General features: G+C 36.6%; 1 protein-coding gene across 1 annotated transcript; it reads left to right on the top strand.

Annotated features, from left to right (window-relative positions):
• The first annotated feature begins 2940 nt into the window (after nt 1-2940).
• On the top strand, nt 2941-6735 carry LOC117921032 (protein SCARECROW). Its single transcript, XM_034838786.1, has 2 exons — nt 2941-5492; nt 5877-6735. The coding sequence occupies exons 1-2, from the start codon at nt 3613-3615 to the stop codon at nt 6343-6345; spliced, it is 2349 nt and encodes a 782-aa protein (XP_034694677.1). The 5' UTR covers nt 2941-3612; the 3' UTR covers nt 6346-6735.
• Nucleotides 6736-12051: the final 5316 nt, after the last annotated feature.

Below are 12051 nucleotides of genomic sequence, written 5' to 3'. Positions count from 1 at the left end.
GTTTGCATATGAAATTAAAAAATACGTTTACCCATGTGAAAATCGATTCAAAAGTGGGCTTGTGAGTCAAATACATGTCTATGCACTTGAATTACGCTTTGTTTTCTTCGAGAAAAATAATTGTTCCCGCAGCTCACAACTCACAATTATTAATACCCATCTTTTTGTTTCTTCCTCGTTTATCACTATAGCTTATTATTCTCTTCCTACTTTTTCTTTCTCTGATTGATTCAAAACATACTCGTCTTTTGAGGGCAAAAAGGGCCTATGCCTATCATCATCATCTTCAATATAAGTATACTTCGTAGGTGAAGTGAAATAAATAACTATCTAAATACTAAATCCTTTTATTCACTAATTAAGAGGAAGCAAAATAATAGAGAAAAATGTAGGCCGAAGAAGGGGAACAATTCCTCACAATGTTACCAACATATAGAGGCTGATTGTTATGACTTCTTCTCCTTGCCTACACAAAAATTACCATAGTTAAAATATTGAAGGTAGAAGGAAAGCATGTTAAGACTTCAGCCCAATTAGAAATAGACCTAACATGTATAATTAGGATAACTTTTATTTTTTTATTCTAGTCTAAAAGTAAAGATGAAATCAAAGTAATCAATTTTAAAGAAAAATATTGATATTATAAATTTTTGTATTGAATATAAAATAATCTTTTTATATAAATCGTTATAAGGTTTCGATCCAAAACAATATTTTATTGACTTTCATGTTAAGGGTTTTTTTTTGTTAAGTTATATTTTTTGAATAAATTTAATCAAACAAATATTAAAACTCTTATTGAGGTTAAAAAATGGGTTTTGAATTTTAAAAGGTTGATCTTAGCATGGATTAAGAGCTCATTTGAAAGTGTTTTTGGAAAGTACTTCAAGGTTAAAAAGAGTTTTTGAAATTAAATTAGGTATTTACAATGTATTTGCCAATGATTTTAGGAAGTGTTTCTAATATTTTTAACACTTCAAAAATAAATCTTTCAAGTGTTAGAAAGACTAAAAATATTTCCTAAAATCACTACTAAATGCATTCTTAGAACCCTTTTGATAGTGATTCTAAGAAGCGTTTATAATATTTTAATACTTGAAAATTTTTATTATTCAAGTATTAAAATGATTAAAAACATTTTTTAGAATTACTATCAAACACATTCTTAGATCCCATTTGATAATGATTTTAAGAAGCATTTTTAATATTTAAAATTTTTTATCATTCAAGTGTTAGAAATACTATAGATGCTTTCTAAAATTACTTCAAAACACATTCTTAATAAGATTTAAAAAACACTTTTAAAATTTAAAAATCATTTATGAGAATTCTTGATAAAATACTTAGTACGTTTAGGAGTGATTATAAAAAGCGTTTATAATATTTCTAACAGTTGAATGATGAAAAATTTTAAGCATTAAAAATATTAAAAACGTTTTTTAAAATCACTATCAAATGAACTCTTAATAGATGATCTTTAAAGGAAAAACTTTCATTGAAAACATTTTTTTTTTTTTAAAATACTAAACAAACTTTTAGTCTATTACTTATCAACTTGATTAAAATTTCAAGTCATTAATTCGGCAGAATGGCACGGTATATATTAAAATTTTAATTATTAGGACATCTTCTATTCACACTTGATAGTATTTGGACCATATCCAAAAGAGGAACCCTCTCTCCATATGAGGTTTGGAACAAGCATCCACCTTTAAGTTACAGAGCAATTCAAGGTCTCGAGAGATGAAGTTGTTTGGATAGCTTGTGATCCTTTTCGAACATAGAAAAAAACCAAATATTGATGAAAGGAAAGAGTCCTATTCTGTTCATGAAAGCGATCTTTTCTCATTTTTCCATTGTTTTTTTCTAACAGCATGGTTCATAAGTAGCTGCAATATTTGACTTTTAGCATCCATCATGACGAACCGACCCCATGGTACTGAAATATCTTTCCTTGGTAAGAAAAACCCACTTTCAGAAAAATCCCCTTTTCCCCAATTTCTTCAGTAGCCTATCTGTTCAATATCACATTTTTTTTCCTTTTTGTTAGTTCCATGCCTCGATATATTTTAAGACTGTATCTAAGGCTAGCCATAGTAAAAAAATCACTTAATTGTCTGATATTACTTTTCATAATTAGGAAAATAAAAGGATTTTCTCGAACATGCTTTGATAGCCAACATCAGCTATAATACTAAGTAATCAATCCTCCATAGTTCATATAATGCAATTGTCAAGAATCCAGGCAAAGGTGTATGCAGTTCACTGCAAGTAAATTCGTAATGTACCTACCTATAAGTCTTAAAAATGGATGCACTTCAAGATCCCTGGTTCAAACAGCACCTATAATAGGCTTTTCAAAAGTCAAAATCAGGAAATGTACATAGCTGGCAATTTGTAGAAAAATTGAGAAAAAGAACCATCATTCTGGTTTGGTTCATGGCCATCAGATGTAGCCATAAAAGCAGGGTGCTTTGCTATTTTCAAATGCCCTTTTGATGTTTCATATATGTATATATATAATATTTAATATTTTGCATATTTGAAGAAGTAGATGAAGGAAAATGGATTTGAATTGTTAAGCAAAATGGAAAGTCTTAAGAGAAGTGTATGAGATTTGAATTGTTAAAATTCATCTATTTTAAGATTTTTATTCATCTGTTTAACAGCACATGTTTGTCACTGTGGTGAATGCGAATTTCTTGTAGCAAAAGAAATAAACTATTTCTAGTTAGTTTCGCTAAAAGGAGAGGAAAAAAAAATTGAAAAACATGGAAGTAGAAAAAGGTGTGGCAGGTGGTAATGAAAGAATTAATTAATATGAATGAAGGCATTTTTAAAAAGAGGAGGGAGTGGATCGGCCCGCTCGGAAACGCTGGAAGTCGAGTATCCATATGGTGATAGGCTTAGGAAGACACTTGAAAAATACGTCAAACAGGCAACGACGAACAACAGAGCAACAAGAGGCAAAAGCAAGCCAACAAGGCAACAGCCCTCCATCATCGCTCCCCGTCCTCTGCTACCACCCAACACTTGCCACTGCCTACGCTGCATTTGCATTACGGCTGCTGCGGCTGCTGCTGCTCATCCTTCCCATGCCTGTCCACTTATATCTCTCACCCCATCAATTCATTATTATTATCATTTTCTTTCTTATTTTTTTTTTTTTTGCTAATACTAATTGGCCAATAAATCCATCCACCACCACACCACTACTCCAGTCACTGCAATAAATTCATCCACACAAAGACGTTTAGCTACCAGCCATCTCTTCCAGCATTGCTCCCCTTTTTTTGTGTTATCGGTTGGAAGAAATCACAAGCATCCAAAAGGAAATGCCCTTTGGGCCTATTTATATTTATTATTTATAAAATAGGAAAAGGCAGGAGGGTGTGTTGGAGGCTGAGATTTGAGACTTTGAGTTGTGTGTGGGAGAGAGAAGAATCCCAAAGCTCCTGTCCCAGCCTTGGCACCGTTATCTACTTGGATGCCCCTCTCTCATTTCAACAACTGTTTCCACCTTTCTTACTTAAATGATAATTAATTAGCTGATATGAAGAACAAATCCCAGAGCTTCTATTTCCTTACCTTTTGTTTCTCCGGCCCCTCTCCATGGCTGCTGCTTGTGCTCTTCTCGGTGACAATGGTAGAGAAATGGATGCCAATGGCAGCGCCGGCGCGAGCTTAACTCCTTTGACCAGCACCTCCATAAGCAGCGGCTGCGACCAACTAAATCATCATTTTCAGCGTGCAAAGATGGTGAGGAAGAGGACTGCTTCCGAAGTGGAGCTCCAAACTGGCTCTTATCACAGGTTTTCACGCCGACCTCTCACCGCAATGAATCCTAACCCTCTCCACGACATGGGTGGGGGTGGCTCTTCTTTGTCTTTCCCATCTAATAATATTTCTTCAAGGGATGACAACAGCAACAGCAACAGTGCTACCCCAAATTCTACCCACGTCCCCAACCACTCCACTATCTCACCTTGTTCCACGAATTCCACTGTGACGTCTTCAACAAACTTGGCTTACATTGACACCTTGGCTCCTCTACCTCAGCCACCCGCCGTGTGTGGCTTCTCCGGCCTGCCCTTGTTTCCACCCGAAAGAAATAGAAACACCAGCGGCACCCTTGCTTCAGCTGCGTTTCTTCCGGCTCCTGCTGTACCCCCTCTCACGCCTCCTTCCATGGAAGACACTACAGCAACGGCCTGGATCGACGGCATCTTGAAGGACCTCATCCACAGCTCCACCAACGTTCCCATACCCCAGCTCATCCAAAATGTGAGGGAGATCATACACCCTTGTAACCCTAACCTGGCCTCCATCCTCGAGTACAGACTTCGTTCTTTGACTGACCCAAACCCCATCCCTAATTACCCGGAAAGGAGGAGGAAGGATGGGCCTCCGGTGGGTTTGCCGAGAGCATATCAGCAGCAAGGGCAGGTGCAAGTGTCTTCTTCTTCTGGCCTTAAGCTCTATCTGGACTCCGGTCTGGACAACCTTCACTATTCCCTTCCTGATTCTGCGGCTTCTCATGTGATGAATCATTACTTGAACTGGGGTTTGACGCAACCCCCCACCACCACCGCTGATGGACAAGCCCAGCACCTCAGTGACCACCAGGCCAGCCCTTCCTCTGTAGCTCCAGTTCTGTCATTGAATCAAGTGCATCCGCCGCAGCCGGCACAGCCCCAACAACCGCAAAATTCTCCTCAGTCGGCAGAGCCAGCCGGAGCGGCAGCAACAATAACAACAGCCCCGACGTCAGCTGCGATTGTAACTAAAGAGAAGAAGGAAGAGACGCGGCAGCAGAAGAGAGACGAGGAAGGGTTACACCTCCTGACCCTACTCCTGCAATGCGCCGAGGCCGTTTCAGCTGACAACTTTGAAGAGGCTAACAAGATGCTGCTTGAGATTTCTGAGCTCTCCACTCCCTTTGGAACTTCGGCGCAGCGGGTTGCGGCTTACTTCTCAGAAGCAATGTCAGCAAGGCTTGTAAGTTCGTGCTTAGGTATATATGCGACGCTGCCCACAGTGCCGCACAGCCAGAAATTGGTATCGGCCTTCCAGGTGTTCAACGGCATTAGCCCCTTCGTGAAGTTCTCTCATTTTACGGCGAACCAGGCCATACAGGAGGCGTTTGAGAGGGAGGAGAGAGTGCACATTATAGATCTGGACATCATGCAAGGCTTGCAGTGGCCGGGGCTTTTTCACATCCTAGCATCCAGACCCGGTGGCCCGCCCTTTGTTCGCCTCACTGGACTTGGGACCTCCATGGAGGCCCTGGAAGCCACAGGCAAGCGTTTGACTGATTTTGCTGAGAAATTGGGCCTTCCCTTCGAGTTCTTCCCTGTTGCCGAGAAAGTTGGGAACTTGGATCCCGAGAGGCTCAATGTGAGCAAGAGGGAGGCTGTTGCCGTCCATTGGTTGCAGCATTCCCTCTACGACGTCACAGGTTCCGACACCAATACGCTGTGGCTCTTGCAGAGGTAACCCATACTAATACTCCTAACACCCCATTTTCCATTTTGCCACATCTAAAAAATTTAGAGCCAGTATACTAGCAGTTTGATTGAACAAATGATGGTGCCTTCTTGTTATTTTGCGAGACCAAACCAAACTGACTAATTGTCCCACATCCCAGCTGTTTATTTTTGTCATGATTAATCTTTGAAAAGAGAAAATGGTGGTTTACCTTTGAAGCTTAATTTCATGTCGTTCTTGTAATAGTTTTTACTCGTTCTATGCAATTACGAGACACTCACACGACCAACCATATTCGCTCGTCCCAGTCAAAGAGATAAACATTACGTTATCATTTGTGTTCGGTTTTTTTTTCTCTGAAACTCACTTCATCTGCTAATGAGTTTCAGATTAGCACCAAAAGTGGTGACTGTTGTAGAGCAAGACCTGAGCCACGCCGGCTCCTTCTTGGGAAGGTTCGTGGAGGCCATACATTACTACTCGGCGCTGTTTGACTCGCTTGGGGCGAGCTACGGAGAGGAGAGCGAACAGAGGCACGCTGTGGAGCAACAGCTTCTATCCAGGGAGATCCGAAACGTGCTTGCTGTTGGTGGGCCTTCGAGGAGTGGAGACGTCAAGTTCAATAACTGGAGGGAGAAGCTTCAGCAGTCGGGTTTCAGAGTGGTTTCACTGGCTGGGAATGCAGCCACTCAAGCCACTCTTCTCCTGGGAATGTTCCCGTCTGATGGTTACACATTGGTGGAGGACAATGGCACCCTCAAGCTTGGTTGGAAAGACCTCTGTTTACTTACTGCTTCTGCCTGGAGACCATTTCATGCTGCTGCTACCACCACACCCACCCACCACTACGCTCATTGAGAAGAGAGAGAGAAAGAAGCTAGCGCTTACTGCTTAGCTTACAATTCATTTTTTGTATTTCTCTTCTGAGTCATCACATTTCCAACTACTGTAACCACCAGGCGACCTCCAAAATTTGAATGCATCCACTATAAATGTACTGTGTCTAGATGAATGTACGGCCTGTTATTGTTCAGCTCCCTGGTCAGAATTTATCTGTCTTCTTTTCTTTTTTTGGTTTTTACTTTTTTTTTTCCTCCATGTGTTTTTCACGTCACGTACGGTACTTGGGTTTTTGTATGAGCCCCCAACCTGGGCATGGGGTGGGTAAGTTGGGTGGAGGAAATCAATTTAATGACAAATGCTGAGGGTCCATTACAGGATCCTATATAAGGTTTTCCCAACTATTAATAACATGTACCTTGTTCATGTCAGTGGTTTTTTCCCTTCCCAAGCAAAAGATACTGGATCCATCTAGGACTAGGAAGGCTATTGTATTTCTGCTGCTCTTTTACCGCTTTTTTGGGTGGTGTAACTTTTCCTGAATCTACACTGTCTTAAGAGTTTGAGCTCCGGATAAAATTTTTTTTATACAACCCCAGGCTACAGTAATAAATTAAAGTTCTATAAAGGTACTGAATTTTCAAAATCTCTGCCACTATATATTGTATAACACGACGGGTGGAATTCTTGAAAATTGAAAATTAAATGATCATTCCATCCTATACTAAAAAATTGATGTTAACAGTGAATTTTTTTTTAATGTCAAATTGAAATATGAAGGTCTAGTATGAAAAAGAAAAAAAAAAAATGGTGCGCCGAGGGATTGAGCTCAAGAAAGTGAGCCAAATGGTCTCTCTCACTCGGTTATCTTATTTCTTTTCAACGATTAAGACAAGTCATTTTTCCCTTTAGGAGATAGTGCATTACTGTTTTTACTAAATTGTCCAAATTCATGAACTAATCATGAATAACTTATCATATTATGAGAAGTCTATAATTTGTATATTTTATATAATTTTTAATGTATTCAAATCATGCACAATGTAAGTGATATGATCATGTATACTCGAATAACAAATTAATACAAATGTGATAATAAAGGGAAATCAATAAATATAAATAAATAAATTTACAAATGCATCATATCCTTAACCAAAAGTTTGCCAATGTAGGTGGCTTAAGACAATGCCGTCTTCCTGTTCTTACAATCCCAAAGGACCTTAATCCTATGACTATATTGCGCCTTATCCAGATATTTCATTTGGAACTGAGTAGATATTCAGATCTTGGTTGATGATAATAACTTTAGATCATTCCTAATTAATAGAATGACATCAACATATAAGACCAAAAACACCATCATGCTTCTTTGTGTCTTCTTGTATACACAAGGCTCATCCTCATTTTGATCAAAATCAAGAGTCTTCAGAGCCTGATGAAATCACCTATTCCATGAGTGATATGCTTACTTTAATCTATAAATGGATTTATGCAACTTGCACATAAGGTGCTCTTGGCCATTTGCTATGAATCTGTTTGGTTGCATCATATAGATGCTCTATTCAAAATCATCGTTCAAGAATGTTGTTTTGACCCGCTATGGATAAGAGTATTATGATGGATTTGAGAATGGCTACCGATAAGAAGGTCTCCTTATAATCAAATAAGATTTCTAATTATAAGCCTTCGCTACCAACCTAGCCTTATATATCTCAACCTTTCCATCTACCATTTTTTCTTCTTGTAGACCCACTTGCACCTTATGGGTTTTATCATTTCAAGTGCTTTTATAAGATCCCAAATTCCATTAGAATACATAGATTTGAACTCTGCCACCATAACTTTTTACCATAGAATAACATCATTACTACTCATTGCTTTATCGTAATTTGTAGGATCGATCTCATCTTCCTTTGGAATTGTCTTGAAAGACTATCTCAAATGCATGAACATGAACACACACACACACACACACATATATATATATATAACATCATTACCGCTCATTGCTTTATCATAATTTGTGGGATCGATCTCATCTTCCTTTGGAATTGTCTTGAAAGACTCTCTCAAATACATGAACATGAACATATATATATATATATATATATATATATATATATATATATATATATATATATATATATATATATGTATGTATGTATGTATGTATGTATGTATGTATATCTCTATGTATGTATGTATGTATTATATATCTATGTATGTAGGTATGTATGTGTAACAACCTTCACTACAATGAGACTTTCATGTACGAGAACTAACAAGAATGGTAGAAGTAGGAACCTCTAAACCCATAGTCTTGTATGCTAATGTGGGAGTGTCTTTAAGTGCTCTCCAATCTATATCACGTCTTACCCTATTACTCATCATGTAATGTTCTTCCAAAAATCTAACATTTGTATTGACAAATACCGTTTGGTCTATCTGACTATAAAAGTAATGTTTTTTTTTTTTTTTTATCTCTTTTGGATTGCCTATAAAAAGGCATACTTCAAACCTTACTTCCAACTTGTTTATTTTTAGCTTTAGCACATGTGTTGGGCACCTCCAAAAGTGAATGTGTTGCAAACTAGGTTTGCAACCTTTCCACATCTCTCTAGGAGTCAAAGGTACTGACTTGGAAGGCACTAGGTTAAGAATGTATGTTGCAGTCTTCAAGGCATATCCCTAAAAGTATATAGGAAGTAATGAGAAACTCATCATAAATCTTACCATGTCCATCAATGTTCAATTTCTTTTTTCTGTTATTTTATTTTATTGTGAAGTTCTAAGTTCACTCAACTGGGATATAATCTCATGTTTTTTTAGGAAAGAATTGAATTGAGTAGATGTGTATTAACCACCTTGATCAAATCGAAGTGCCTTGATACATTTACCTAGTTGGTTTTTTGATTCCACCTTAAACTCAATGAATTTCTCCAAGGCATAAGACTTCTTATGCATTAGGTAAACATATATGAAATTGGAGTAATCATTTGTAAATGAGATGAAATACTCATACCCTCCTTATGCATAGACATTAAAAGGCCCACACACGTCAGTATGTACTAACTTCAAACACTTCTTGGCTCTATATCCTTTAGCAGTAAAGGCCTTTTGGCCTTTTTACATTTTATACAAGATTCACAGATTAAAAGATCCTTTGTAATCAAAGAAGGTAATATTATAGACTTAACTAATCTTTAGATACTACTTAGATTAATATGACTTAGTCATAAGTGTCAAATTTGTGTTTGATTAATGATAGGTTCCTTTCTCTTAAGTGAGATGTGATAATTCTCATTACTTGACAAAAAAAATAATGAAGTCACATGATAAAGATTATCTATCAATGATCTTAAGCATATAAACAAATCATTCATTTTAATAAAAACCTGTTTATTATAAAAAAAAAAAACCAACGAATAATTTTGTTTAAATATACTAGAAACTAAAGTCAAATTCTTTTTAGACTTAGAAACATAAAGACAATCTTTAAATTCTAAAATATAATTATTATCTAAAATAAAAGTAACATCTCCCACTGCCTACACATCAATCCTCACTTCAAAAGCTAATATCAAGTACATGTTCCTATCATTTAAGCTTCTCCTTAGCTGAAACCCTTGTAAAGAATTACAGACATGGTCAATGACCTCATAATCTATCTAACAAGAATGATTGGAATCTGCTATCAAACATGATTCAACTAAAAACGAATGATGTATACCTAACTGTCTTTTCAAGATAACTAGACACTCCATTTTCCAATGACCTTTCTTTCCATAAAGAAAACACCTGCCTTGTTCATTGTTTTTCTTTTTCCTCTTGCCCTTTAACTTTCCTTTTTTTCTTAGTAGTCTTAGAAGTATTTTTCTTCTTCTGACTAGAAAAATTTGAAGAACCCTTGACTGTAATATAAATGCTTTCCTGAAAAACCTATTATGTGATCAAATGACATATTCTAGCTTACTAAGAGCATATGTCAAATTCCACTAAAGGAATTACCATGGACTCATAGATTTCATAGTCATACGTCCTTAGGATCTCTATCTCAAAGTCTATGAGATATAATGGTGCCTTTATTAAGAATACTTATTGCTACCGATTTCCATTAATAGTGATCCAATCTATAAGAAATATATGATCAACTTACAATCTCACCCGTAGGTCAAAACCACTGTTAATTTATGCATAAGCTCAATATTCTGTTAAGGTTGAGAGACTATATAGTATATCGACTTAGTGAAGTCATGATTACCCGATTGCTTTATGTCATGACCTATCGTAAGTCTTATCCAATGTATAACCATACACACTAGTGCATTCATCATGGGAACCCCATCTTGACAGCCAAGATCAGTCATCATTTCAAATACGTGGTGGTGCACTGCAACCTCAAATAGATTGCCTAAGTCCACGAATTGACTATGAACCGATCATCTACTTGCAAATAACCCATGACTTGGATATTCTATGCAATTCCTGATGCACCCAAGTCATGTGCAATGCAAGAAATGCTAGACTGAAATGCTCATAAAGTATAATGCATGAATTAAAGATAAATAAAAGTAAACTCAGGATATCATTAAATGAATAATGTATTCCAAATTTGTTACATCATGTTATGCTTTTAAGGACTCTATCATAACAATTGGATTTTAGGTGTAACAAAATCATATGCCATTTAATAAGTTTGTATCTAAGGTGTTAAAGGACATGCCTTGGATTTGGATGTTCCCAAATCATTTTTCTTGTTGATAAAGAACACCTTAAAGACCAAGCTTCTTTCATCCCATGATTCTCTCTTTAAATCCTAACATAAAAAGAACTATGTGCTTCTCTTTGACTTTGAGAGAATGAAGGCTATGGAAGCTGGGGGTTTCTTCTTTAGAGAATGGAATATGACAAATTATCTAACCCTAAGCCTAAAAGGGTCTATATGGACCACTAGTGGATTTAAGTGACTAGGGCCCATTATATGGACATAAGTTACTTAATCTAACCTATTGGTTCCTATTTAATTAATTAACCCATAAAATGGGCTCCAATTCATTAAATTGCTCAAGCAGAAACCATAAATCACTTAGTATAAGCACTTGTGCAACCTTATGCTCATGCTTAATCACCCTTGTAAATAAGAAAAGCCTCAATGCATATGCCACCAAAGAATGTGAGCTTCTAGGACTCACAAGAAAATAATGACAAGCTTAGAATTAATTCTAAAGTTAATTGAACATTCCACTAAAGTGAGTTAATTACACTCTAGCATCTTGTGAAGATTAAATTTATTAATTTCTTAGTTCCATGACTTAATATTCATTGCATACAAGTTCCCTATCAACTTTTTAATATTACCTTATTAATCTTTGAATCTCAAATCTACCTATATCATGATCAACTGATGTACTCTTATCCATATATGACATATATCAAATTCCACCAAAAGACTTACTATGACCATAGATTTCATGATCATAAATGCTTAAGATCACCTAAGAGGACATTCTATCTCAAACCTATGAGATAACATGGTGCCTTTATTGAGAATATTTATTATTACTTGCTTAAACCACTAGCCACATAATCCATAGAGAATGTATATGTGCTAGGAACCCTGAATTTGTCCATTTCGTATCCCTAAATCTCGTAGGGCGCATGCATCTAACCTTAAGCATCTCTAAATCTATTGTAATAGAATACAATGATAATAAGAACCATTAT

Source organism: Vitis riparia, chromosome 8 (assembly GCF_004353265.1).
Source record: "Vitis riparia cultivar Riparia Gloire de Montpellier isolate 1030 chromosome 8, EGFV_Vit.rip_1.0, whole genome shotgun sequence".
NCBI lineage: Eukaryota > Viridiplantae > Streptophyta > Magnoliopsida > Vitales > Vitaceae > Vitis > Vitis riparia.
The sequence above is the reverse complement of the archived record's forward strand: the minus strand, read 5'-3'. Positions and strand labels throughout refer to the sequence as shown.

Coding starts and splice junctions, on each gene's coding strand:
- LOC117921032 (XM_034838786.1), top strand. CDS start 3,613: ATGGCTGCTGCTTGTGCTCTTCTCGGTGACAATGGTAGAGAAATGGAT. Junction 5,493..5,876: donor ACGCTGTGGCTCTTGCAGAG/GTAACCCATACT, acceptor AATGAGTTTCAG/ATTAGCACCAAAAGTGGTGA.